Source organism: Rattus norvegicus, chromosome 2 (assembly GCF_036323735.1).
Source record: "Rattus norvegicus strain BN/NHsdMcwi chromosome 2, GRCr8, whole genome shotgun sequence".
Taxonomy (NCBI): Eukaryota; Metazoa; Chordata; class Mammalia; order Rodentia; family Muridae; genus Rattus; species Rattus norvegicus.
This window is the reverse complement of record NC_086020.1, coordinates 114498929-114526916: the sequence shown is the minus strand read 5'-3', so window position 1 is coordinate 114526916 and position 27988 is coordinate 114498929. Positions and strand designations below refer to the sequence as shown.

At 38.2% G+C, this 27988-nt stretch overlaps 1 protein-coding gene across 1 annotated transcript; it reads left to right on the top strand.

Moving 5' to 3' along the window:
• Positions 1-211: 211 nt before the first annotated feature.
• On the top strand, positions 212-27600 carry Sec62 (SEC62 homolog, preprotein translocation factor). Its single transcript, NM_001393776.1, has 8 exons — positions 212-866; positions 7162-7270; positions 8307-8412; positions 16366-16570; positions 17037-17129; positions 18940-19000; positions 20984-21103; positions 26008-27600. The coding sequence occupies exons 1-8, from the start codon at positions 831-833 to the stop codon at positions 26472-26474; spliced, it is 1197 nt and encodes a 398-aa protein (NP_001380705.1). The 5' UTR covers positions 212-830; the 3' UTR covers positions 26475-27600.
• Positions 27601-27988: the final 388 nt, after the last annotated feature.

Below are 27988 nucleotides of genomic sequence, written 5' to 3'. Positions count from 1 at the left end.
TAAAGGACGAAAGAAACTTAAAATGATTAACTGACTTGAGGGGTAGAATTAAACTTTATTAGTTCTATCTTTTCTGTAGTTTCCCAACTTTCCACAGCTACAATGTCATCAGAGCGTGTATCTAAGCACTTAACAACTCATGTCTTTGGTCTAGAAGGTTCTAAAACAGCAGTCATCTAGCAAGACTAGAAGTGACCTGCAGTCCACTGCATCCCAACTAGTCTTGCTCCTTTCCATCTTACTAACTTCCCGGGGCTCTTCTCGACTTCTGAATTCTAAGGATGGGTTATGAAGAGTCACGTGATGAGTGGGCATTCCAAGCCTTTGGGAACAAGCTGTGTAACTCCCTATGCTCCTTAAAGGAGTCGCTTTCCATCTTTTAAAGGGAACTTCATGGGACTGAAGTGGGGTGCCACGGAGCTTGTTGGGGCAGGAAGCGGCATAGGTGACGCTTTGGGTCCCGGTGGTCCAGGTCCTTTCCTCAGCAAAGGCCTCACCGGCGTCGGTGACTCCGAGGGGTGGGGCCCGGGGATCTGTATTTACACGCCAGCCAGGTGACTCCGACGTTCAGTCAGGCTTGAGAGCCGAAGCCTCTTGCCGGCCTCCAGCGCTCTGACTCACTTCGCGCCGACCTCCCGGGCCCAGCCTCCACCGCCCGCCACCCCAGGGACAGGAACGAAGACCACAGAGCCCGGCCCTCGGCTGCCCCCAGCCCACAGCCCGCGGCGGGTTACATAACGGGCCGCGAGCCGCCGCACTCTCGCGAGACTTCCACCGCCCCCCCTCCCCTGCTCGCTCCACGTCAGAAGGAACCGGGCGGAGCGGCCAACATGGCGGAACGCAGGCGACACAAGAAGCGGATCCAGGTCGGGGGCCGCGGGGGGCTCGGGCGCGCTGGGACAAGGAGGGACAAGGGGAGACATCCCAAGCGACCCGGTGCCCGGAGGCTGTTGCCGCAGGGTCGCGGCGCCGTGACGGGCCCGTGTCGGGGCGGTGCTAGCGGCCGCTCGGCCGAGGGGTCTGTGGAGCAGCGGGGGAAGGAAGGAAGGAGGCGCGGCGCTCGAATCCCGCGTCCGGCCCCGCGTTCCTGCGGCGGAGGGCCCGGGCCTGCGCGGGGAGCCAGTCTCCTCCGGAGCGCGGACGCCGGGCGCCGGCCTTCCCTCCCTCCTCCGTGCCCCTGGCGCTCCGGATATTAATGCCACGGTAACTGGGGTGGAAGGAGGGCTGACCTGAGGCACCGCCGCCGGTTCTTTGTGCTTCCAGACGGACGCTCCGCTGACCCGGGCCCGGCCCGAGGGCTCCTTCCAGATGTTAAGCGGCGTCTGCCCTCCTTTCCCCCTCTCACTGGTTCTTTTAACCGAATAGTCGGCTTGAAGCTTGCCGGCCTTCTTCCAGGCGATACGATGTAAACAAACCCTGCCTGGTCGGTGCTGCAATGGGCTGGTGGCACCCAGAAACCTTTCACATGCCAGCTTGTCAACCTCACGCCCTACATAATATGCCTTCCTCATCCCCTATTAATGTCACCTGAGCATCTCTTCCCCGCAGTTTTCTTCTCCCAGTTGTGTGTCTATTGTTCGATGCACCTTAAACATTGATGTGAGTGCCTCAAGAGCTCACCCAGAAACCAAAGGCATAAGTTGATGGCACCTACTAAGTTGTTAATATGTCAGTCGCAAGTTGTTACACTCATTCTTGTCTTTCTGTTCCCCACTTAGGATGACTTTTTCTGTTTTCGTTTTATATCCATTTTTAAAAGGCTTATCCACTTCTTGGCCTTGTAGGCCTTTTGAACTATGTAAGTTACAGTTGAAAACTATACTGTGGGAAAGATACCAGTGTTGAGTAAGTGTGGAAATTGGCAGGCATGACAAAATAATTTTGAACAGGTTACAGAAGAGTCCAAGTTCACATAGGTTTTCAAACCAGAGTGCCAAGACAATAGACATTTCTAATTATGCTATTCCTAGGCTTTTGAAATTTAGTACTATAGTTCAACATGGATAATTATTTTATTACAATGTGTATTGAAGTTGTTAAATTTGTGCCTCCTGTACTAGTTTGGTTTGCCATTGGCCAAATTTGTACTGCTTTGCTCTTTAGTACACATTCTCTTACAGTTTTATCTGTTCTTCAATATTGTCACAAAGGAATATACTGTACTTTTCAAATCGCTCATATTTCAGTTGTGAGCTTATGTTAAACAGAAAGGTAGGTAAAGAGGCTTTATGGTACTGTAACGGTAGTGTCCAAGTTATCTTATGCTTGTTTGTACTCCAGTTCCACCAATTAATAAGCAAGATTTGTTGTTTGGTTGGTGTTTTGTTTTTTTTCCTCAACTTCTGCATTTGTGAGAAGGATCGTTTACCTTTGAAAAAGGAAAGTTTTTAGGGTTGTAGATTTGGTATAAAAAGATTAAGTTAATGACTTACTAAAAGTTATTAAAAATGCCCTCCTTCACCAGAATAAAGAAATTAGGTTAGTTATATTGTTTTTTGTTAAGCACTCCTTAATAAGCTTACAGATAGTTAACAACTATCTATCCAGTAAATTAACCATTAGGCTGTAAGGTATATGAAATATAGCTATTTACTCTCTGGTTATTTGAGACTCTAGTTATTACAAGTCAGCTTGGTATTATGAAATTTAAATTTTTTCCCATCAAAATAAGTTTTTATATGGCAGTATAGAATGTTTGTGGAAGATCTTACAGAAGTACCTTTTTTATATAGCCCAACAATTTTTTTTTTTTTTGGTTATGTGTGCATGTGTGGTATGTGTACATGGTGCAGGTGTTAGTTGAGGCCAGAATGGAATGTCAGCTCGACTGGAACTGGAGTCATAGGGTGCTAGCATCCAAACTGAGGTTCTGGGAAAGCAGGGCATACTCTTTTAACCACTGAGACATTCTTCAGCCTCTTCCAATTTTGCTAGGGAATTCATCAGTTCTCATATTCCTGTCGAGAATGAAAAACTCTGATATTGGCATCACCTGAGATAAAGAGATCAAATGTAATGACAAAGTTCAGAGATTGTTACAGAAAAAAACTATTCAAAGACTTTAAAACAAAAGCAGTTATACTATCTGGTGAGTTTCCTGTCACTTGATGTTCTGTTTAAAGTCAGATTTGGTTGAATTACAGTGACTTTTCAGGGAGTGGAGGGATGTTTGAATCAAACAATTAAATTGAGAGTTCTGTTTTGGTTCTGAAGCCAATTCATTTGCTTTTTCCAGGACAGAATAATTTTAGAATCTGGTGTCCTAACACAGTTGGAAGCCATTATCACATTTCTTTCTTGTACTCAGATCAGGTCACTGAAACTTTGAAGTGAGCTTACATGTTCATTGACATTGTACTGTAACATTTTAATAACAGATTCTCTAACAAGGAATGACTATAGTTGAAACTAATAAAAAAACTTTTTAAAAAGTCTTGTTTAAGAATAGGAAGTACAGTGACTGTAGATTAACAAGGCACTAGAAGCATTGATTTAGAATCCTGATACCATGGAGTTTAAAAATTGAAAAAAAAAATCTGATAGAATTTATTTGGAATCCTCTGTCGGAAGTTCAGGCTCAGGAAGTGAGATGGCCCAGAGGGCAGAGGTACTTACTTGCCTGATCCTGATAGCTTGAGTTTGATCCCACGAGGTGGCAGGAGAAAGCTGACCCCTAGAATTTTTCTGACCTTTATATGCACATCTTCACACACGCAGTTGTGTCTGTGGGTGTGTGGGTGTGTGTGGGTGTGTGTGGGTGTGTGTGTGTTCAGTCCATATAGAAACAGTGGTAGGCTTGGAGCTTACTGATCTCACTCCTCATTTTAATGACAAACTGATGTCCAGTGAGGTTATATGACTTGAACTAGGGTTGCCTTTTAAGTTAATAAAATTAGATTTAGACTAATCATCTGATTCCCAGTGGGATACTATTTCCACCTCATCATTGACTATAAAAATAAATTTTTTATTACTTTAATCCTAAATTTTATACATAATATATTTATTTAGTTTTGTGTTTGTCTGTGTATCTTTGTAAAGCTGTGTGTACCTTAGTGCAGGTGCCCACTGAGAACAAGAAGGGCATCAGATCTTGTTACAGGTATTGGTGGACCACCCACTGTAGGTACTGGGAAAAGCCACTCTCTAAGAGCAGTGTCCACTGAGCTATTGCTAGACCTCCCCAAATTCCAAATATAAAATTTTATTAAAAAAATATTTTGTGGGGTTGGGGATTTAGTTCAGTGGTAGAGCGCTTGCTAGGCCCTGGGTTCGGTCCCCAGCTCCGAAAAAAAGAAAACAAAAAAAAACAAAAACAAAAACAAAAAAATATTTCGTTTGACTTACTCCTTCTCAAAGAATCATTCCATATAGTGTTCTGCTTATATTTGGAATCTAGTTCAGTTGGAAATCTTCAGATGACTTTGTATCTTAGAACTTGTATAACTTTCATCAGTTATTTTTGTTGTACCCATCTGTCTCCCTGGAAATAAAATCCTGACATGTCATGGGCTTATATGCCTTATTTCAGGAAAGAGAAGAAAAATATTTGGGACTGTTCAACCAGACTACAGGTCTGACTTCTCGGGATCTTCTGGAGGAAAGAGAAAGAACCCAGAAATCCAGTCCCAAGTCTGAAAGTTCATCTTCCCACCTCCCACTTCCCCCCAACATACCATGCTTAATAGGGAATTTTGCAGATACATAGCAAACAAACCTATTGCCATAGGAAGTATGACAGAAGAAAATTGGAGATAATACTGCTATTGTTAGCTTACAGGGCTGTGTGGCTTTAAGCACATAATTTACTTAAGGTCCCCTCTAGTTTTCAGAATATCTTTTATTAATCTACAGTTAACATTTTCATAAACACTTATGCTACTTTCTTAACTTGTGTACAAAAAACTAAGAGCTGTTTTCTTTTGTTCATTCCACTATTGATAGACCAATAACTTTATTTCTATGTAGTTGTAAATTATTTGAAATTCTGTTAGAATAAAGCCAGCCCATGTCTTGCTCTAGCCTTTTTTCTTTTTTCTCCAGTAGACCTCAAATAACAACTTCTATTTCATTATAGTAGTTGGGTTTTGATATTTTCTAAAGTATATTAATTAAAGTCTTTGCCAGTATTCTACCATACTTCCTGTTTAAGTAATTTGGGGTTGTGATTAACGGGAGCCAGTAGATTAGTATCTAGATGCAAAGAAAAGACAATCTATCCTAAACTAGTTGGTTCTTTGTATCCTCATTCAAAGATAGTTGTGAGAGTTTATAAGGTTAAAAAAGTTCATTAATTTGAATTGATGAGCTCAGTTTTGTATGTTTTATAAGCATTTATTAATACTGTCAAAAGGCTTTCACTTCTTATTAGAAGTCTAGCACAGAAGTTAGCGGAGTACTCTGTTCACAGTAAAGGGGAACAAATAGGGAAGTAATGTACTGTTGGTACATTACTAGTTGGTAAAAAAGGTTATACCGTCCAGGCTGCAGGGGGGCAGCAGTCACACAGGATCTGTGTAACCAACCTCTACTGCCACTGCTGATGTGGACTCTCACAGAGTCTGGTACTGAACGGACAGCAGATGCACCAGGTATTACATGTCCACTAGGAGCTCACAGTAGTAACTAGCACCCGTCCCTCCACTTTAGGAGATACTAGCAGACAACTGAAGTCTGTCCTCTTGAAAAAGGTTGCTCAGAGGTCCATTGTTCTTCCAGTCCATTACTGTTTACTAGTGTCTACCAAGGAAAATACAGAGCTGGGGGGGCAAGTTGGTTAATTTGTTAAAGTGAAATTTTAAAAATTTTTGCAGATGCTTAATGGTGTCTGACATACTATTATGTAATCAACTTTTCTAAGTTTTTACATCTTGATATTTATATCTTAATTTTACACGTAATTCCTTGATCAGCATTTAGGAAATCAGCACACTTACCTGTGATCTGTAAATTGTTTAATTGAAGGTTTGTGTAAGTATTGATATATCATGCCTAAAATGATGATTCTTTTTTATATTCCTTACACATTCCTTCCATATACATTTTCTGTTACTGGAAAGTATCCTTTTTTAAAATAATATTTTGAACATCTTCACCTCAAGCCCTCCCAGATCCATCCATAACTCTCTGCCCACCCAACTTCGTGTTTCCTTTTGATTGATTAACACAGAAATCGGAAATCTTGTATCTACTCATTGCATTTACACTTTACCATTAATCCTGTGTACTCAGGAAATCTGTGTTTGATTGAATGAATGACTTACATTTATTAAGACTTCTCTATTTAATGAGGCTTCCTTCCTTCAATTTCAAATTAAGTTCATCCTGGTAACTTTACCAGGATAAACTTTAAAGTTGACAGCAGATGCATCGAATGAGGAAAAAAATATTTAGAATATGTTGTTGTTACTATAAAAGAGAATTGGTTGAACTTTTAATTTTTATTACCACAAATAATTATAGCTTATCATAGCAGAGTTCGTCATAAAAAGTTTGGGGACAGATTTAGAAGGAAAGACACAGGAAACGATAGAGCAGTTTTTCTAGAACTGCTCTTCCTTACTGCACTACCGTTAATAAGAATGTCCCTTTCTGCGTTTCCATATTCTCCACAGTCCTACTGGGGAAGAGACCCAGACAGCATCTGTAATCCCATGGAAGGAAGAAGGGACCAAGTGCTGGTCCCGAGCATCTCAGTTCTTACGCTTCCTACTTGAAGCTGCTAGCTTAGGTTAATTTGAGACTTTTTACAAACTGTTATGCACTGATCAGGACACATGTTTGACTGGGGTTATAACATTTATTTACAATACTTGTTTCTAATTACTTTGGCATTTAGGCAGTCATTGTTGGCAACATCTTTTTAATTTTTGCTTTGTGAGTAGTAAAGGAGGGCATACAAACTTGAAGGAAAACTATACAAATACTGGAAACGCAGCTTAATGTTCTGTAGTTGAGGCCAGCATACAGGATAGCCTTTGGACCTGTTGTTTGTATTTAGAAGACAGTAGTGTCCATTTGTCTTTTGTATCCATTATTAGGACTGCTCCAAGGAAAGTCTGAAAGCAAGCCCTGTCTAACACTTGAAAGAATTTATAGAACAGATGTACAAATGACTCTTTAGTAATAAAACCACGCTAAATTAGTCTTCCTACGTTACAGGAAGTTGGTGAACCATCTAAAGAAGAGAAGGCTGTAGCCAAGTATCTTCGATTCAACTGTCCAACAAAATCCACCAACATGATGGGTCATCGGGTTGATTATTTTATTGGTAGGATTATATCTGTAGTCTTATTACTGTACAAATTCTATGAAGTTACCTAAATTTAGATACATAAAAGTTGTAAGGAGCTTACATGTGTGATCATTGAGGCTGGATGGTGGGCATGGCAGGTGATGAGCCTAGTTTTTCTTTAAGATTGAAAAGTAAAACGATCAAGTGCTGTATAATTGGTGTTTGTTGGAAATCTTAAAAATAAGGTTTATTTTCTCTTTTTAAAAAAGATTTAGTCATTTATTATGTATAGAGTTCTGCCTGCATGTACACTTGCACTCCAGAAGAGGGCATCAGATTCCTTTACAGATGGTTGTGAGTCACCATGTGGTTGCTGGGAATTGATCTCTTAACCACTGAGCCATCTCTCCAGCCCCCAAGACTTACTTTCAGTGTTTGTTATAAAATACAAGTTTTTGTTCAGATAGTATGATTGCATGGAACTAATTAGGAACATTATTCATATATGATCTCTTCAACCTCATGATTAGCCGATACCTATAATATAGCCCAGTAGCTTATAAATTTTTTGACTTAACAATTAAACTTGAATTTCTGTATATAGAAGAGATTTCTTTTCATGTTACTGATGAATGTGATACTTATTGAAACTTGAGAAAAGTAGACATACTAATGTCTAGGTTGGACGTATTCCTTTGCTAGTACAGCAGTAGGTGATTCTTGAGTGGTCTATAGCAATGTGAGAATTTTCATTACCATTGAGGGGACAAGGAAGTGTTTCGGGTTATTTTTTGTTGTGATTATTCAGTGATTGATGGTCAACAAATATTTGTAAGAGGGTTTTTTTTACAAACACTTCCCTACTAATGTATCTTGCTTTGAATAATATTATTTACTTGTCAATATTGTTGTGAAGATGCTTATCAATATATTCACAGGTTGACAACATTATAGTCATTAGACTTGATATTCTATTTTATTTTCTGTTGTCAGAATGTTGACATTTATAACATGATTTTATAAGACATAAGTTCATGTATACTAACTTTTGAATAACAAATTTCTTCTGTAGCTTCAAAAGCAGTGGAGTGCCTCTTGGATTCTAAATGGGCAAAGGCCAAGAAAGGAGAGGAAGCTTTATTTACAACCAGGGAGTCTGTGGTTGACTACTGCAACAGGTAGTGTTTCTTGGTGAGGGATAACAATTAGTAATGTCAACTTTTTCCATAGTGTTCAAACCGCTAACTATTTTTGTTACTAAATGAAATGAGCTTTATATGTAACTTAGATTTTATCAGTGGAAATATATTTGTTCTTAAACTTACTATGTTTTTAACTGTATATAATTTGTACTATATTTCTAATTGTATATAAATTGTAATTATATTCTTTTACTTATTTGCATTTGCCAGAGCTACTGGATGAAAGAATCCAGATTTACAAAACATAAACATGTCTACATTGAACAAGCTCTGTGTAGGAAATGGTCAGGGTTTTTTCCCTAGATCTTGTATAGGGATGGCGACTAACTCTGTTATCCTTAGTTTTTTAATGGCTTTGCCCTGAATGATAAGCCTAATTTACTTGCTGTTTTCAGTGATTACTAATAAAGTATTCCTTTTAAAATCAAAACAACTACACTGTCGTTGTAGGCTGGAGAATTTCAAGATAAAGTACATGCACTTTGGTAACATACACGGTTTTCATTTAGGTACTTTTTCTTTGTAAAGAAACTTTTGGTCGTGAATTTATACCTAAAAAACCAAACCAAGGGTTGGGGATTTAGCTCAGTGGTAGAGCGCTTGCCTAGCAAGCACAAGGCCCTGGGTTCGGTACCCAGCTCCGGAAAAAAAAAACCAAAAAAAACCAAATTACTTTCCTCTTTCTGTTTAATATGTAAAGAGCATACATAATAATCTGTATTGACTAGATTTTGCTTTGATGGTATTGAAGTTTAAACAGTGAGTATTTAGGATTTAAAATTAGATGTTTGTTCAAGAGGCACATACAGCATTAATGATGACTATGCTTACTCACACTTTAAGCATCTGCTTAAAGGCTTAGTGACACATGCTTATATTCCCCCACTGGGAAGATGGAGGCAGAAAGATGAAGAGTTCAAGGCTATTCTTGCCGTAAGCGAGTTGGAGGCTGACCTGGACTGCTTGAGATACTGTCTTTAAAAAGAAAAAAAGAAAACGAGCAGTATTCATCTGAGCACCCTCTTTAAAACTGTTAAGGTTAATAATTATTCAATACTTAGAAGTCTTAGTCGCTGAATGACTAGATGACTAATAAACATTTCAGAAACAAGTTTTATTTTGGGAGTGGGGCTGAACTAGCAATGATACAAGTTATTTACTGTCTTGTACAGTAATTTGACTGATGAGATTTTCAAAATGTAAACTTCCCTCTTTGCTTCAAGTTGTGTGTATGCTATAAAAAGTAAAGGGATACTACAGATGCAGGAACTGGGACATGGCAAAATTTAAAACCTTGTCCGAGGTCATACAGCAAATGAGGGCTAAAGCTCTAAATGCAGCAGTCTCTTCCATGATCTCTATCCTTGCACCAGATTGTCTACAGCAGCAAATTAATGATGCAAAGGTAATTATTGGTGCAAAAGGTAATCTGTATCACCTGCCAATATTACTATTAGGGATATTAAATCTTTGAGTCTAAATCTCTCAGGAGAACAGCCAGTATTAGTTCACATATTGTAGTCTTTTAGGAACCTTAATACCTTGTTATATGGAAAGTTTTAAAGATACTGAGGCTAAAGAGATGGCTTCCCTGAGGGCACTTGCTGCTCTTGAGTAGGGACCTAGTTTGTTACCCAGCAGCCACCTGAAAATTATAACCCATTAACTCCAATTCCAGAAGAACTGATACCTTTTTCTGACCTCTGAGGACACCAGGTGCTCAATACATTTACATACCGCAGTCATCATACATATAAATCTTAAAAAAAATACAAAGATGTGGAACTTAGAAGATGTCCTAGACACAGACTCACTTTGAATTTTAAGTTCTTCCCACTCAAGTCATTTTTGCTCTTTCTGCATTAAAATAAAGGGCTAGACCTAACATGGTCTCAGCCACTTCTGATGTAGCCATAAAATCCTCTTTGTGACCAGTTCTTATGGATTCCTGCTCAACCAAAGAGAGATCCACAATAAGACTTGTCCAGCTTCATTTTCTCAGTAGACATGCTGGGGTCTGAGAGGAAATGGCCAAAGCAAAAAATGTATGTCAGTAATTTAAATGTATTAGTTTTTTAAAGATGTAGTCTTTTTATGTATATACGTGTTTACCTGTGTATGTACCATGTGTGCCCAGTACCTATATAGTCTAGAAGAGGTTATCAGACTCCCCTGGAAAACTAGAGTTATAGATAGTTGTAAGCCTCCATGTGGGTGCTGAGAATCAAACCCTAGTCTTCTGCAAGAGTAGCAAATACTCTTAGCTGCGGAGTCATTCATCTCTCCAGTCCCTAAGGCATATTTGTTAGTGCATACTGTGTATGGCCCATTTCATACATGAGTCTTTAACCTAATTTCAGTGAGACTGTTTCACCAAGTCACTCTCTAATAAGGTAACAGTCTCTTTACTTTCATTCGCTTGCCACATCCCGTCTCTAATCTGGTCTATCTGTGTTCTAGCTCCACTTTCTGATTCTCTTTTCCTCGGGTCCCTGCCCCTCATCAGCCTTAGCATCTGCAGTTCTTCCATTTGTTAGCATTGTCTACTCCAGCTAGTTTTGACTATTTAAGAATTCTTGCATATTTGTTAGTTCTAAAAGTTACTTGCAATAGTACTATTTATACTTGGCATAACTTTGTAACACTTAGCATGATGTTTGTACTTTTTAAAACTTGTCATTGCTACATTTGTGAAAGTTCTTAACATGTCTGACAGTCAGTAAATACTAAGTCGGAAAAAAATTAAGACACCAAAAGGAATTCACAAATAATTTTTAAAACCTTTAAAAAAACTATTCGGCATAAATTAAATTCCCATTACAGTACTAGGCCTCATAATAACATTAGTTACTATGACTTGGTCACTGCCTCTTAGTATATATTCTCATCTATTAAAAAATTAGTAATATTAATTGGAGAAACCTTCAGTAATGGCTTTACAGAGAAAATGTTTTAATCAAATTTTGAAACATAAATAATTACCCAAAAAGCAAGAGAAGAAAGGTCACTTGTTCCTAGAAAGAAGGGTAAATATACTAAAATAGGGCCACATTATTAGTTCTAGGACCTGCCAGCGTGCTGTGTATTTAAGTGTTTATCCCATACCACATGTTATAAGCCAGTAAGTCAGTATCACTTCGGTAGACATAGAACTAACTGTGTAGACATTATCTAAATACCAAGAAGGTCAGTGGTCCTGTTTTCTATAAGACAGAATGATTTATGAAGCCAATGTTTACAGAACTAATTAAATTGAAGATCTTGTTATAGCAAAAATAGCTAACATTTATTGAATCTGTGAATGTCAAGCACTAACAATTTATGTTTCTTACTTAATCCTAAAAATTGTATATGATAGGTGCTCCATTTTAGAGATTAAAAAAAAAAAATCAACTTACCCAATATCACCTACGTTAGTTAGGTGGCAAAGGCAGTGTTTGAATGTTTGAACCCAATGCATGTTAACTACATACTTTTTTCTCATATGTTCTGATTACGGTTATTCCTCTCCTACTCCTTCTAGTTCTTCCTTACTTTCCTTCCCATCCAGATCCACCCCCTTCTGTCCCTTACTAGAAAACAGGCATTTAAGGAGTAATAATAAAATAAATAAAAAAGAAACAAATTGGAATAGGACAAAACAACCGAACCAAAGAGAAAACAAGAAATACATTCCTACTCCCAACTAGATCCTCCAGTTTCAGCTACCCCATCATTCCATAACTGTCTGTTTCCCTTTCCTTACAAGACTTATCTGTCCCCAAGTCCTGCACTCCTCAATAAACCTCTGGTTCTCAGACTGTAGTGGTCATCATAGCTAATATCCAATTTTAAGTAATTAGTAACATGTTTGTCTTTCTGGATCTGGGATACTTACTCAGGATGATTTTTTTTTCTTGTTCTTTCCATATTCTTAGGATTTTCATGATTTCATTCTTTTAACTGCTGAGTAATATTCCATTGTGTAAATACTCCACATTTTTTATCCATTTGTTACTAGATATCTAGGTTGTTTAAAACCGCTGGATGTTATAAGTAGAGCAGCATGAACGGGGTTGATCAAGTGTCTCTGCAGTAGGAAGAACCGTCCTGTAGGAATATGCTGAGCAGTGTAGCTGGATCTTGAAGTAGATCAAGTCCATCTTCTTGAGGAACTGCCACACTGATTTCCATAGTGGCTGAACCAGTTTGTACTCCTACCAGCAATGGAGGAGCGTTCCCCTTACCTCACGTGCTCACCAGCATGAGCCAGTGTTTGTTTTACTGATCTTGGCCACTGTGTTTGCTGTAAGATGGGATCTCAGAGTGGTTTTGACTTGCATTTCCTGGTGGCTAAGGATGCTGAACATTTCCTAAGTGTTTCTCAGCATATTTGGGTTTCTTGTTTTAAGAATTCTGTTTAGATCTATAACCCATTTTTAAATGGTGTTTGTTTTCTTATGTCTATTTTTCTAAGTATTTTGGATGTTAGCCCTCTATCGGATTTTGAATTAATAAAAATGTTTTCCCATTCTGTAAGCTGCCACTTAGTCTGATTGATGGTGTCCTTTGCCTTACAAACTGAAAAGCTTTTCAGTTTGATGAGGTGCTGGGGGTTGAACCTAGGTCCTCTGGAAGACCAGCCTGTGCTCTCAACAGCTGAGTTATCCCTTCAGCCCTGAGGTCTCATCTACTAATTGTTGTCTTTAGTGCCTGTGCTAACCGTGTTCTGTTCAGGAGTCTGCTGTGCCAGTGAGTTCCAGACTATTCCTCACTCTCTCTTCTGTCAGATTTAGTGTATACGGCCTTATATTGAGGTCTTGGATCCATTTCATTTGGAATTGAGTTTTGTACAGGGCGATAAGTATGGATTGATGTAGATTCATCTACATGCAGTCATCTAATTTGACCAGAACTATTTGTTGAAGGTGCTATCATTTTTCAGGCCTCATTTCTGGCTTCTTTATCAAAAATCAGGTGCCCATAGATGAGTGGATTTGTCTGGATTCAGTTGCATTCTACTGACTGATGTGTCTGATTTTGTGCCAGTATCATGCTGTGTGCAGTACTGTAGCTCTGGAGTACAATTTGAGGTTGGGGGTGGGGATGCCACCAGCAATTCTTTATTATTCAGTATTGTTTTTTGGGGGGTGTGTGTGTGTGAGAGAGAGAGAGAGAGACAGACAGACAGACAGACAGACAGACAGAGACAGAGAGAGATACATTGGTATGTGTGTATGTGAGAGAGAGTGAGGGAGGGAAGGAGACATGTGTGGTATGTGTGTGTGTATAAGAGAGAGGGAGAGAGAGATGTGTGGTATGTGTGTAAAAGAGAGGGGTGGTTGTGTGTGTGTGTGTGTGAGAGAGAGAGAGAGAGAGAGAGAGAGAGAGAGAGAGAAATGTGTGTGGGGTGTGTGTGTGAGGGAGTGATACGTGTGTGTGTGTATGTGTGTGTGGTGTGAGTATTTCGTGTGTGTGATTTGTGGGATATGTATGTTTCTGTGTATGGTAGTATGGTATATATAGTATAGTATGTGTGACATGTTTGTATATGATGTAAGTGTGCATGTTTCTGTGTGTGTGTATGTCTGTCTGTATGTATGTATGTATGTATGTTTTCATATAAAGCTGAAAATTGACCTTTCAAGATCTCTGAAGAATTGTGTTAGAACTGATGGGGATTAAATTCAATCTGTAGATTGCTTTTGGTAGGATGGTCATCTTCATTATATTAATCCTGCTGGTCATGACCATGGGAGATCTTTCCATCTTCTGATATCTTCTTCAATATCTTAAGATTTTTATCATGTAAATCTTTCATTTGCTTATTTAGAGTTACTCCAAGATATTTTATATTATTTGAGGATATTGTAAGATGTTCCCCTGATTTCTTTGTCATTTGTATATGGGAAGGCTAGTAATTTTGTGAGTGAATCTTGTATCCAGCTACTTTGCTGAAAGCGTTTATCAACTATAGGAGTCCACTGGTGGAATTTGTAGGGACACTTACATATTACTGTTATATCATCTGCAAATAAGGATACTTTGACTTTATCCCTTGATCTCATTCAGTTGTTTTATTGCTCTTGCTAAGACTTCAAGAACTGTATTGAATAGGTATGGAAAGGATTGTTAACCTTGTCTTGTTCTTGATCGTAAGGGAATTGCTTTTCGTTCCTTTCCATTTAAGTTGATGTTGGCCTTGGGCTTGCTGTAAGGTGCCTTTATTATGCTGCAATGACATATTTTGCTTTGTTGACTGGGCAGTCATACAGGAGGAGCAACAGAAGCAGCAGTTCCTCTAGGTCTCTGCCAGTTTGTTGCTTCTTACTGAGGAGATATTTTTCTTAAATATTTATTTCTTAAATGATTGAGAACAGTTTTTTCCTACAAAGTAAACTTGAGAAAACTGAAGATACAAACTAATGATGTAGAAGAAATTCTAAATTACTATACTATTACATCATAGTTAATCACATTGCTGTTTGAGAATTTTACTATTGTGTATGTCTATAACTACAAAATTTGCTTTTCCATTAAAAATGTTGTATTTTTGATTCAGTATTAAATGCTAATATAAATAAAATTAGAATATATCTTCTTTAATAATTTTTCAAGATATTCTGAAATAGAACATTCCTCTTCATATTCAAATAGCCTGCTAATCTACTGCTATTAAATTTCCTGTATTTATAAGTAGTAACAAAAAAAATCTCATTTCAAATTTTTGTTTATTTACACATTACCAAGCAGATATAAATAGCATTTATTTGGGGGTGGGGGGGTGGAGCAGATTTCAGAATATCTACTTCTGAAAAACAATAGACCAATGAAATCTTGACATTATTTGTATGGGATGCACGTGAGCTGGATTTAATTGAGTATCACATGGAAGCCCAATCAAACAAGAAACAATATATGTGCCCCGGAAGTCACAACATAATGACCAGGATGAACTCATCTGCACAGAAGAGAAAAACGTAGTAAATGTGTGATAGTGATGTTAGAGACAGAGTTGTTAGAGTCAGAGATGTTCTAGATTATGCCAGAGCAGGTGTAGAATACATTACCAAGGTAAGAATGAAGAATAATATCAGAAACTCTAAAACTAGAACGTGAGATTTGAAAACATGGCTTATAAGTAACAATGGTAAGACCCAAATAGTCTCTTGGATAGGATTATAAGGCTAGAAAGGAAAAACAAATAAACAACCCAATGAGATCAGCTAGCTTCTGAGCGCCTTAGATAATTGAATGAGATCAATCCATTAGTCGTCTACGTCTAGGAAACATATGATACATAATGCAGTAAGTGCATAGGTAAGTGCCATTGACCAAAAGCAGAAAGTGAGAGGGGATGACATGGGGGAGGGTGTGTGCGTGCGTGCGTGCGTGCGTGCGTGCGTGTGTGTGTGTGTGTTCTGAGCAGGTTAAGTTGTAATTCAGAGAAAACTTGAAGGAAGTAATAGTGAAATGAAAGCTCAACGCCTTTTGGAGAAAGACTATTGCATGCGATGGCGACAGCCTTTACTACCTTATGTCTAAGCCATTGCACATTGTTTTAGATTTTCCTTGTTGGAGTCCCTGTCAATGTACAGAAATCTCATCTTAGCATACGTAATTATTCATCGCCCACTTAATACTTACCACAGTAGTAGATTGAATGATGAAGTGCATGGAGAGAGACAAGGTCCATAAAACAGCTGAGATAGTCTGGCTATTGGGCTTTTTTTCCTTTGTGGAATTCCTTGTTTGGTATTTTTATTATATTTCAGTGTATTTTTTTCACACTCACAGATTATAATTTTTTCTATAAGTTGCCAGTTCACATCTTCCTTTGCTCACTTTATTTTCACTTTACTTGTGTTTTGATAGTTTTGCTTTTTAAAGAAGTCTGTGTCTTTGTAATTGATGGGAATTGTAATGGGAAAACTGTCACTTTTCCCCAAGGCTTTTAAAGAAACAGTTTTTTCATCGGGCCCTAAAAGTAATGAAAATGAAATATGACAAAGACATAAAAAAAGAAAAAGAAAAAGGAAAATCTGAAAGTGGGAAAGAAGATGATAAAAAGAGCAAGAAAGAAAGTATTAAAGAAGAAAAAACAAAAAAGGAAAAAGAAAAAAAGAAAGATGGTGAAAAGGAAGATTCCAAAAAGGTAAGTTTTCCTGACATTAAATTAAAATTTATAGTCACTATAGGTGCTGGAGAGAAGGCACAGAGGCTCTTCTACCAGAGGACCCTCCTTCTGTTTCCAGCACCCATGCGGAGGCTCATAACCTGCTACCTCCAGTTCCCGGGACGTCTTCCGGCCTTCTTAAAACACTGCATGCACATGATGCAGTCGAAAATGCAGGCAAAACATCCATACATATAAATGAAAAAAGTCATTTTGTACACATGGTCTTTATCGGCCTATGTTCATGTTTTAACAGTTAGGTGAGATAACGCTCACATAACTATTATTGTATTACTATTTATTATTATTGTTGTTGTTGTTGTTATTTGGAAATACTGATCTTAAGGACTTTGTTAGTGTTGCAAATGGTGAGAGTTTTCATTTCATGAATACTACAACTTTTGCTGTCTTGAGTGTTTGATCCTTTTTACCTGTCTGTTTATAGGAAGAAACTCCAGGAACTCCAAAAAAGAAGGAAACTAAGAAGAAATTCAAACTTGAGCCACATGATGACCAAGTCTTTCTGGATGGAAATGAGGTAAGATTAAAGAAAAATAAATTTGAGTATATTTGAACTCAGTTTTTCATAGAAAATCCTAGAAATATATTTGATGCTATCACTACAAAAAGAAACAATTTAGAGAAATCTAATCATACATTTAAACATATAAAAATAACTTTCAAAAAAATCTACTTTTCTAATCTAGTTTTATAAAAAGTTAGAATCAAATTTGACTTCGTTTGAGTTACTAGAAACCTGAAATTACAATAACTTAGTACAAAGTAGGTAGTTTTTTTCTTTCTCATTAGTGTTATCTAGGTATGAGCAGCACAGGCGTGAAGCCCCATGGCAGGCCCAACTACTCCTGTCCTTTTGCTGCGTTAGAGTCTTCATGCCGAGGTGCCTCATGGTCCATGATGACCTTAACTATATCCACAAAAGATAAGAAGCAAGTGTCTTTTGTTTTAGCAAACTGAGTGAACTTGGGTTCACTAATTATGTTCTCTTGAACATTCAGGATTTAGTTTTCCCAGTTAAAATGAAGAATTTCTGTTACCAAGAGAAAAAGAGCAGAATGGTTCATGGGGCTCACCTACTGATCTCTGGTACTTCTACAGTGTCTTACCAGACACATCTCTTGAGGAACCTAAAATTTTCAGCATTACTAATGCTTTTCAGAAGAAGATAGTTTTATTATATCTTTTCTAATTAGATGTGTGTGGTGATGGCCTTGCATGAAGACTGTTACAGTAGTCACTTAATTACTACAAAAATATTAGCTTATGTCCTTGTTGCTAAACTGTTGGAATTCCAAGACATATTCTTTCTTGACACACTTAGACCAACTAACATATATATAAAAAGCAGCGGCTCCTAGGGCTGGGTGTTTGAAATTCTACACTAGGAAGAGCTCAGATATCTTAAGTGTTAAAAATGGTATAGTAAAACACAGTGCAGTTCTCCGTGAGGAAGCTTTTATAGTCAGTTAAAGACATGGACACATAAACATCTTTCTGTATTACATTGTAGTAAGCATTAATGGTGTGAAAACACAAATTAGGTATGCTTATTTAATTAGTAAGGGGAAGGAGAGTCTGGAGACCATGGGTATTTATTTGACTTGAGCCTTCAGAACTGACTGGCAGATTGCCCATTGTACCAGGAAAGAGATACAGGTCTATTAGGGAAGGAAGCAAGCTGAACAAAACCTTGCCATCTTGAAAAAGCCAGGTCATGCACACACCACACACGCACATACACATGTACACTCGCGGGAAGCACCATGGCTCCAGACCATTAAAATTGGAAAATGTCCCCTTTTTTAAAACATAGGTTTTTAAGCTGGATATGGTGGCGTACACCTTTAATCCTAGCACTCTGGAGGCAGATCTCTGAGTTTGAGGCCAGACCCTGGTCTACATAGTCAGTTCAAGGCTAGCCAGGGTTGTTATACAAAGAAACTCTAAGGGAAAAAAATGGGGTTTTAGAGTTTTGGTTTTTTTTAAAGTGGTTACTAGCAAAGCTAATGTTTTTTAATCTGATTCCCAAGGAAAATGTAAACAGTCAAGCAGGTGTATTCAGAAGCCCAAGTGTTAGAAATTAATTAACCAGGAAAAAAAAGTCTTGTTCAAAATAAACAAAGAAATGGAAAAATACTGTAATTTGCAGAAGTTGAGAGCTAGAACTAAGGGTCTTTTGATGACTGGGTGTAGTCCTAATCAGAAAGGGAAAGTTCTTAGTGTGTTAAGAGATGGAGACTGTGTTTGAGGAACTACAGTAGAGAAGTAAACTTCTTACTCTTGTCACCTTAGAACTTTTAAGCATTGAGGTTTCTTGATTCTTCTAGGTTTTTGTGTGGATCTATGACCCAGTTCACATTAAAACATTTGTCATGGGATTAATTCTTGGTAAGTAGGAGAATATAAGTAGCTTTTTAGTATAATCTAAACTTCAGAAGACAAAATGCAGGACCTCAAAAAATATCTTTATATTTAATACAAAGTAAGAACCCTCTAAGAGGATATTTTAAATAAAGTTAGAAGATAAATAGTAAACTCAAATTATTTACAACAGCTAAAACATTTTTAAAGTATTAACATGGTAGAGTAACCTATAGATGATAAATGTAGCTCACAGAAGAGAAACACTGACCATTCCTTCTGGTTAAGAATGAATCAGGATACAGAATGAAGTAACAAAGATTAAGATTACAGAAGTTTACAGCCAAAGTCCTGGGGTAGAGGACACTCCAATAACTAATGATGGTACGTTCCTTTTTCTTAATTTTACAGCAGGCAGTTTGCCAATACCTTTCAGATTGTAGATCTTAATACACTGGCCCTGTAAGTCTTATAGGAATTTATCTTACGTGCCTTTTCATGCACACAGTTAAGCAAAGTAACATTCAAATTTTAAATGCCTGTACTTTTGACTGGCCTACCAATTCCATTGAAAGGAATTCACTGTTACAGCTTTTTCAGCGTTGACAGTTTTTGTTTATTGTTACAGTGTCTGGGATCAAACCCAGGGTCTTTCCTGGGCTGGGCAAGCACTTCACCACCTAGCTCCATCCCCAGCCCAGAGCTCATTCTGCTACACAGTCTCAGTCATATGGTGCACATGTGCAGGAGGACTCTCTTACCATGTAAAACTGGGAGTAGTTCACATTCCTCAGGAGAAGAGTGAATAATAATGGCAGTGTAAGAGAGCTTTCAATGTAGGAAAAGAGAAACCTGCCAAGGACGGAGAGTTACATAAGTTCCTTTAGTTGGAAAAAGTTATTGTGACTAATTTTTATTGTACATGAGCAGCCTCTGGGAATGGGAGAAGCTTAATAGTGCATCCCACTGGGCAGTGGGACAAGAGCTCGATGATTTCATCTTCACTGTAGCCTTTGACTCATTGTTTATATTGTTACCAAACTTGTGTATATACATTTTTTTAATTTGGGGGGGCAAAAATGGGTGGGAAAGAATAATTAAACAAATAGCAAAAATCATACTATCTAAAATATGATTGGTCAATAAGGTATTTTAGGATCCCATGTAGAGAAACTTAGAGTAACAGTTGAAACTTAGTAAAATTCAAAAAGCTAATGCTGTGGAATGCTTTCAGTGTGGTAGTCACTTTGTCATAAATGCCTTCTGATGTCTCATTTCAGTAAGAACAAAGATAAGGTAAATTAACTTTGGAAGGGTTACCTGGCTTACGCATGGTAGAGCAAGAATCTGAGTCTTCTTGTTAATGATAAAGACTTAATAATCAGGCTCCTCCTTTCTTAACAGTTTTTCAAGAGGCCCTAACATAATTGCAACAAACAAACCAACCAACCCTAGGGATGCTTATATCTAGTTTTCCTAACCACGCTGACCTTTATTTAAGAAAAACTTTGTGACTGATTCCCCTACAGGGGGAGGTGGGGTGTTCTTTGATTATTTTGATTTGATTTAAGCTTCCCTATACCTAATATTAAAAAAATAGTAGCTTCAAAATGACAGTAGTTGGTCACTTAAGGAATAGTTCTAATTTCTAGATGGTATTTTTAATAATTAAATGTAATTTAGGTTAAAAATATGCTAACCTAGTTTAAGAACAGTATAAAATGGGGGTTGGGGATTTAGCTCACTGGTAGAGCGCTTGCCTAGCGAGCGCAAGGCCCTGGGTTCGGTCCCCAGCTCTGAAGAAAAAAAAAAAAAAAAAAGAACAGTATAAAATGTTATGTTAAATAGCACAAAATTAGTGATAATTCATTATTCTTATACAAATGTTATTTTTTTGTCTCCAGTATTTATCAGTCCCCATTTTCAAGAATATGTTCACTGTTGATTGCAATGAAGCCATTAAAGTGTTTATTCTAAAAGATACTCTGTAACTTTCATTTCTCACTCCAGTGATTGCAGTAATAGCTGCCACCCTCTTCCCTCTCTGGCCAGCAGAAATGAGAGTAGGTGTGTATTACCTCAGTGTGGGCGCAGGCTGTTTTGTAGCCAGCATTCTCCTCCTTGCTATTGGTAAGTATTCCTAGTAATCCTGATCTTGCTGTAAGATAGGTGTGAGCGCTTAGACTTGAACCTGGAGCTCCAGTGTAGCTGCAGAGCAGAATTAAGACATACAATTCAGGACACGTGTCCTCCTGAGGCAGGTCCCAGAGCTCACACATGATTACAGCCGCTCTTATCTAGAGTTTGCTCTGTCTTTTCAGACTTAAGTGTTTTATTAATACTACATTTGATTAATAAACAATTCTGTACAACATAAAGTATAATTTAATTATATATATATATAAATATTTGCACTGTGGAATGATTAAATCAAGTTAAAATATCCATTGCCTTGTTTAGCTATCTGTTTTTATGGTGAGCCATTTGAAATTTACTTCGTTATTTTGATATATATATTACTGTATTTTAATCCGAATGTAGATGTGCTTTAAAATTAGCTATAATGAACATTTATTTTTGCAGTGGTGAATCATTATTAGATACTTGAAGTTAAACAAATATAACTTGTATTAAATACACAAGTTCTATTCATGCAGTCATTTAAGTGGTTCTAAACTTGTTTAGCACTTTTGGGACAAATAGAACTTTTTATTTGGGTACCAAAATAAGTTCTAGATGAAGTAAGGAGTTAAATAACTAAAAATCAAATAGGAAAACAAAGTGAATGTTCTGTTTTGTTTTGTTTTTTAATTTAATCTTTTTTCTTTTTTTTTTTTTTTTTTTTCTCGGAGCTGGGGACCGAACCCAGGGCCTTGCGCTTCCTAGGCAAGCGCTCTACCACTGAGCTAAATCCCCAACCTCCTAATTTAATCTTTTTTTACACTCCAGATTTTATCCCCCTCCCAGTCCACCTTCTGACTGTTCCACAGACCATACATCCTCCCCCCATCTCCATGAGGATGTCCCCACTCCCTATCCCCACTCTACCAGACCTCCCCATTCCCTGGGGCTTCCAGTCCCTTGAGGGTTAGGTGTATCTTCTCTGACTGAGTCCAAACCCGGCAGTCCTCTGCTGTGTATGTGTTGGGGGCCTCATTTAACCTGGTGTATGCTGCTTGGTTGGTGGCCCAGTGTCAGAGAGATCTTGAGGGTCCAGGTTAGTTGAGACTGCTGGTCCTCCTATACAGGGTCGCCCTCCTCCTTAGCTTCTTCCAGCTTTTCCCTAATTCAGCAGCTTCTGTCCATTTCTTGGGTGTAAATATCTGCATCTGACTCTTTGAGCTGCTTGTTGGGTCTTTTGGAGGGCAGTCTTGAGAGGCCCCTTTTTGTGAGCTCTCCTAGCCTCAGTAATAGTATCAGGCCTTGGGACCTCCCCTTTTGCTGGATCTCAATTTGGTCCTGTCACTGGACCTCCTTTTCCTCAGGCTCTTCACTATTTCCCTGCAGTTCTTTCAGACAGGAACGATTATGAGTCAGAGTTTTTGACTGTGGGGTGGCAACCCCATCCCTCACTTGATGCCCTGTCTTAACATTCAGAATTATTGAGATGTTTCATACCCTTGTTCAAGACATGGTCTCACTATATAGCCCTAGCTGGCTTCAAACTTTGAGATCCACCTACCTTTGCCTTTCCAAGTGTTAGAATTAAAATTATGTGCCACCACTCCTACCCAAGAGTAGTTAGTACTGCTTTATAGAAAAACTTAAATCACCCATAGTATTGGTCTAAGCTCTGCTGTTAGAAGGCAGAACTTGGCCAACATTAACTAACCTGGATGCATATTATTCTCTATGGGTGATTTTTATTTGTATGAAAGTAATACCTGTATGCCCTAAACAGTTTTCTTATTCTCACCTTCCCCCTGGTGACCAAAGTGTCCTGAATTGGCACCACCATACACATGAACCCAAGAGTTCATCCACTACATTTTAGTCTACCATGGTAACAGGCCTCCCATTCCAAGTGAGCCCTTTTTCGCCTAACTTTGATTTTTTTTTTCCTTTCCTCTAGCATAGTCACCTTGAAAAAAAATGTTTTGCTGCTTCTGTAGACAGCATAGCACAATTGTAGGCCAAGGAATACTAGGCAGTCCTAGTAAACAGGTACTAGTGCCAGTGTGATGCCTGATCAAGGAGGAAAGCTGTCCATTTGAACATACAGTAGATGCTGTAAGGTTGATGCTACCTGGTGTCAAACTAGTGAGACTTACGCAAGTGTCTTGAAGTTTTTCAGCAAAGTATTAGCTCTACTGAATAGAATTATTCTAGTTACTATATTTTAATTAAACCAGTAGCACTGTGATTTATGTTAGATTTTTGAATTAAAATGTTTCATCAGTTTTGAAAATAATTCTTACTATTTATTATGGATCAGATAATCTAGCAAGTTAAAGAAGCAAACACAGTATGTAATTACAAATACATATGTATATATACAAATATATATACAAATTCACATATATATTTGCACTGTGCATTTACACATGTGTGTGTAAAGAGAGAGAGAGTGTGTGAGTGAGTCACCATCAGTATTGCAATACAGCAAAGAATGACCTTGAGTTTATGACACCATTACTGTGTCCCAAATGCTAGCATTGCAGGCATGATCTCCATGCCTGGTTTCGTGCAGTGATGGAAATTAAACTCAGGCCCCCGCCTGCTGGCTAGTCAAGCCCTCCACCACCTGAGCTGCATTCCACCCTTCACATTCTTTTTCAAATAGTTTCTGTCTGTAGTTCACTTATACATTCTGTGGTAGAGAGTTGTTCCAAAGCCTTTTTAGTGTTTTTCAGTATGCATGGTTAGTATCACCACTGAAGGTGTAGTGTGGCATTTCCTGACCTGTGGAACTTTTACTGACAGTGGCAGCGACAGTGCATACAGGCCCTCTATTGCCAAGACTGGCATGTTACAATTCTTTTTTTTTTTTAATATTTTATTTATTTATTATATATATATATGAGTACACTGTAGCTGTCTTCAGACACACCAGAAGAGGGCATCAGACCTCATTACAGATGGTTGTGAGCCACCATGTGGTTGCTGGGATTTGAACTCAGGACCTTGGGAAGAGCAGTCGGTGCCCTTAACCACTGAGCCATCTCTCCAGCCCGGCATGTTACAATTCTGATGTGCCCAGTTAACTTACCATCTTTCTAAAATGTTTTTTCTTGGATCTGATAAAACATTTCACCTATCTTACCACTTCGTGAATGAACTACAACATCATAATTGTATTTGCAAGAAAAATTCTGTTGCTTTATCAGTGGAATTCACTTGTAAATTATTGCTTCAAACATATTTACGTTTTTTGTGGCACAAACAATTCTTATCTGTAGTAGCCTGTGGTATATTTTTTATTCTCATGAAAATAAAGTACTACTTTATAAGTAAGATTTCTTATAAAAATTATAAATACTGCTTTATAAATGAAGACTTGTATAAAAACGATATCCTTTGGTTTATCCAAAGCACAATCATGAGAAGACCATGGATCCACTATTTTGTAAGCTTTCTTTGAAATAGTTATACATAATTTTAAAGAAAACAGAACAAAACAAAATTGGTTACCGTAGAATATTTGTATAGTCATTGTGATCTTTTAAAAAATGAATAAAGCCAGGTGTTGGGGCACACGCCTTTAGTCCCAGCATCAAGGGAGAGAGACAGTCAGATCTGAGTTCTAGGCCATTTTGGTCTACAGAGCAAGCTCCAAGACACCCAGGGCTATACAGAGAAACCCTGTCTCCAAAAGGAAAAAAGAAAAAAAAAATCACTAATATGTACTTAATTGGTAAATTAATGGAAAACCATTTGAAATACTAAGGTTTGTCATAATATACTAAGAGTAATCTCAGCCAAGCGTGATTACAAATGCTTATGATCCCAGCTATTTGGAAAGCTAAGGCAGGAGGATGGTGACTTTAAGGCCAGCTTGGATTACACAGCAAGTCACAGGCTTTTCTGGGCAGCTCCCCATCTCAGAGGTTAAAAGGTGGAGGATACAGCTTTGTGCTGCCCAGGTGTCAGGCCACCTAGATTCCAGGCCAGCACCAACAAAGACAAAACCGATTACCTCATAAACTTTGTGCTGGAGCAGTCCCAGCTGTGTTATCCTTGTGTGGTTTCCTGGGGTTTCTTCAGTTTTTATCCTTGAGTCTTGGCGGGTAGCTCAGACCTTGACCCCACATGCCAGGATTCCAGCACCACCGTAATTCACTATACCTAGCTTGTATTTAAGGTACATACTTTTTTCTTCATGTTGAGGCAGTTGGTACTTAAATAAGCATAATTTACCCAATTAATAACACAAGAATTTTATGATAGAAGTTTTTTAATGTCTGAATTCTTTATTCAAAGCTGTGCTATCTTTTAGACAAGTTAGCACATGCTTTATATCCATTTAAATATATATTTAAGGGCCCACTGAGTTTTTTGCATTTACTTTAAAATCAGAAATAATAAATATGTTTAGGGCATACACTTTTTCAGCATTATATCTGCATTTATACTACATTGTATGTTGAATGTAGTGTTTCGAGAATCATAAGACATAAGGGCTAGGAAGTAAGACTGCATGGCATCCTGCTTCTCTGCTGCTGCTTTCCTCCAGCGCCACTCATAGTCCTCACTCAGTTCTCTTCTTTCCTCACGCTGCGATGTCATAGGTGCTCATCCCCCACCTGACTACTGTCCTTATTGACGTACAACTTCACAACATGTACAAACCATCAGTGTGTCCATGACTAAAAAAAAATAAAAAGTAATTTTTTGAGAGTGGCATCGTAACATTTGTGTTTCTAAGTTCAGAGTAGCTCTTAAAATATTGTCGATGCTAAGCTAGTCTGATCTTAAGTATTTGTCATTATGGTGCATAAAATATGCAGATAAAGCTAAATAGTGTCCCAGTTCTTTACAATCAAATTTCCCCTGTAGTTGATTGATTTATTGAAGAGAAACTTTCCTCCCCACAGCTCGCTGCATCCTGTTCCTCATCATCTGGCTGATAACTGGAGGAAGGCACCACTTTTGGTTCCTGCCAAACCTGACTGCTGACGTGGGCTTCATTGACTCCTTCAGGCCTCTGTACACACATGAGTACAAAGGACCAAAAGCAGACTTAAAGAAGGATGAGAAATCTGAAGCCAAAAAGCAGCACAAGTCCGACAGTGAGGAAAAGTCAGACAGTGAGAAAAAGGAGGATGAAGAAGGGAAAGGAGCTCCAGGAGACCACGGACCAGAAGGCTCGGGCGGAGAGCGCCACTCAGACACAGACAGTGACAGGCGGGAAGATGACCGCTCCCAACACAGTAGTGGGAACGGGAATGATTTTGAAATGATCACGAAAGAGGAACTGGAACAGCAGACAGATGGGGATTGTGATGAGGAAGATGACGACAAAGATGGAGAAATGCCTAAATCTGCACAAGAAAAATCATAATCTGACTAGTTGGGGACTGAATACAACAGGTTGGGTTCTCTGTGTTGGCCGATCATCATGATGTACAGATGGCATTTGTAGCATTCTTTAAATCCATCTTCTGAACTGTATTTGACATTCAGTTATAGTCAGCCTTTTGTTTTGTAGAGCATTGGTACTACTATTGGTACAGTCTAAAGCCATTAATAAGTTTTATCCACCTGATAATTTTACAGTGAGTAGGCCTCATTTTGATAGTCATCAGAGGTACCTTGTCCACAATGACATTTAGATTAAGGGCATTTTTGATAGTTGTATGGCTTTTTACTGTTAGACTAATGGAAATCACTAAAGAAACTGCAGCATTTCAGATTATGCGGAAATATATAGCCATTTCGCAGTTTCTTTAGAAAAATGCTTCAACTCGTTGTTCTTGCTAGTTACACTCTTTTCATTTTGGTTTTTTGGGGTTTTTTTTGTTTTTTGTTTTCTTTCTTTTTTTTTTTGGTCATAAAATTACACCAGAAAATTCCTTTTTTAAAGTTTTTGAGTTAGCAGGGATCAACAGCATTTTGTGGAAACAGACCAGCTAGTAACAGTGCAGCAACCCTTTTAATTCAGCTACAGATTCTCCTTTTCCAGCTTAGGAAATCCCAACTGACTTGTATGTTCAATCCAGAGAAAGGTCATCTCCAGCAGAAGTGAGGGGCACTGAGTGGACGACGAGGCTCTTCCTTCCTCCCCAGCTCCTTGTCATAACATAAAAATGTATTCTGTACATAATTTACAAATAAAACATTTTATTTTAATTGTTACTTATTATTTAGACATTTCTCAACACTTAGATTTGTAAAGCGGAAACCATGTAAGGTGTGTTCTTAGCGAGCTTCAGTAACCCACAGAACATCTGATCTTTCTACAGCAGCTGCAGTTGTGTGCCAACATTCCATGTGTTTTAATATGAGTAAAAATTATCCTGATTAAGAACAGCTGTGTGTACGCCTTAATGTTCATTTTGATTTATTTTAAATCTTTACATTTAGAAATGGGGACTGTGTTATCAGATGAGGAGGCACTGCTGTGAAAGACAATTTGCTGTCCTAAAATACCAATTAAAAATAAAGGATATAAAAGAAAACATAGAAAACCATTGGACTCTAATTGCTTCAAACTAGTTTGACCATTTTCTTTTTTACACACCTTCGTTACAAACCTTTTTTAAAAATCTTGCTTATGTCCGCGCATTCCTTGGAGCTCTGCTCTTACGTACCAGTAGTGAGCATAATGATTTCCCTTCGGGCACAGAGTGGTTTTGCTTTGTAGTTAGTAGGTGATGGTCTTTATCTTCCTTTAACTGTGAGAAAGCCCACTGTCTGTATATTGATAGCTTATGAAGCACAGCTTGATTGTTTCGTTAGTCTAACTGTGTGGATGGAGTTGTCCTCAAAGCACTGTGCACTGATTACAGTGCCTGGGTATTATTCCTTCACATTTGCAGAGCTCAAATAAGAAAGAGGGTAATTACAGCTTAGGAA

Bases quoted from the DNA above. Each gene is read 5' to 3' on its own strand.
- Sec62 (NM_001393776.1), top strand. From the start codon at position 831: ATGGCGGAACGCAGGCGACACAAGAAGCGGATCCAG. The intron at 867-7,161 runs GTCGGGGGCCGC...CCTACGTTACAG, and splicing joins GACACAAGAAGCGGATCCAG to GAAGTTGGTGAACCATCTAA. The intron at 7,271-8,306 runs GTAGGATTATAT...TTTCTTCTGTAG, and splicing joins TCGGGTTGATTATTTTATTG to CTTCAAAAGCAGTGGAGTGC.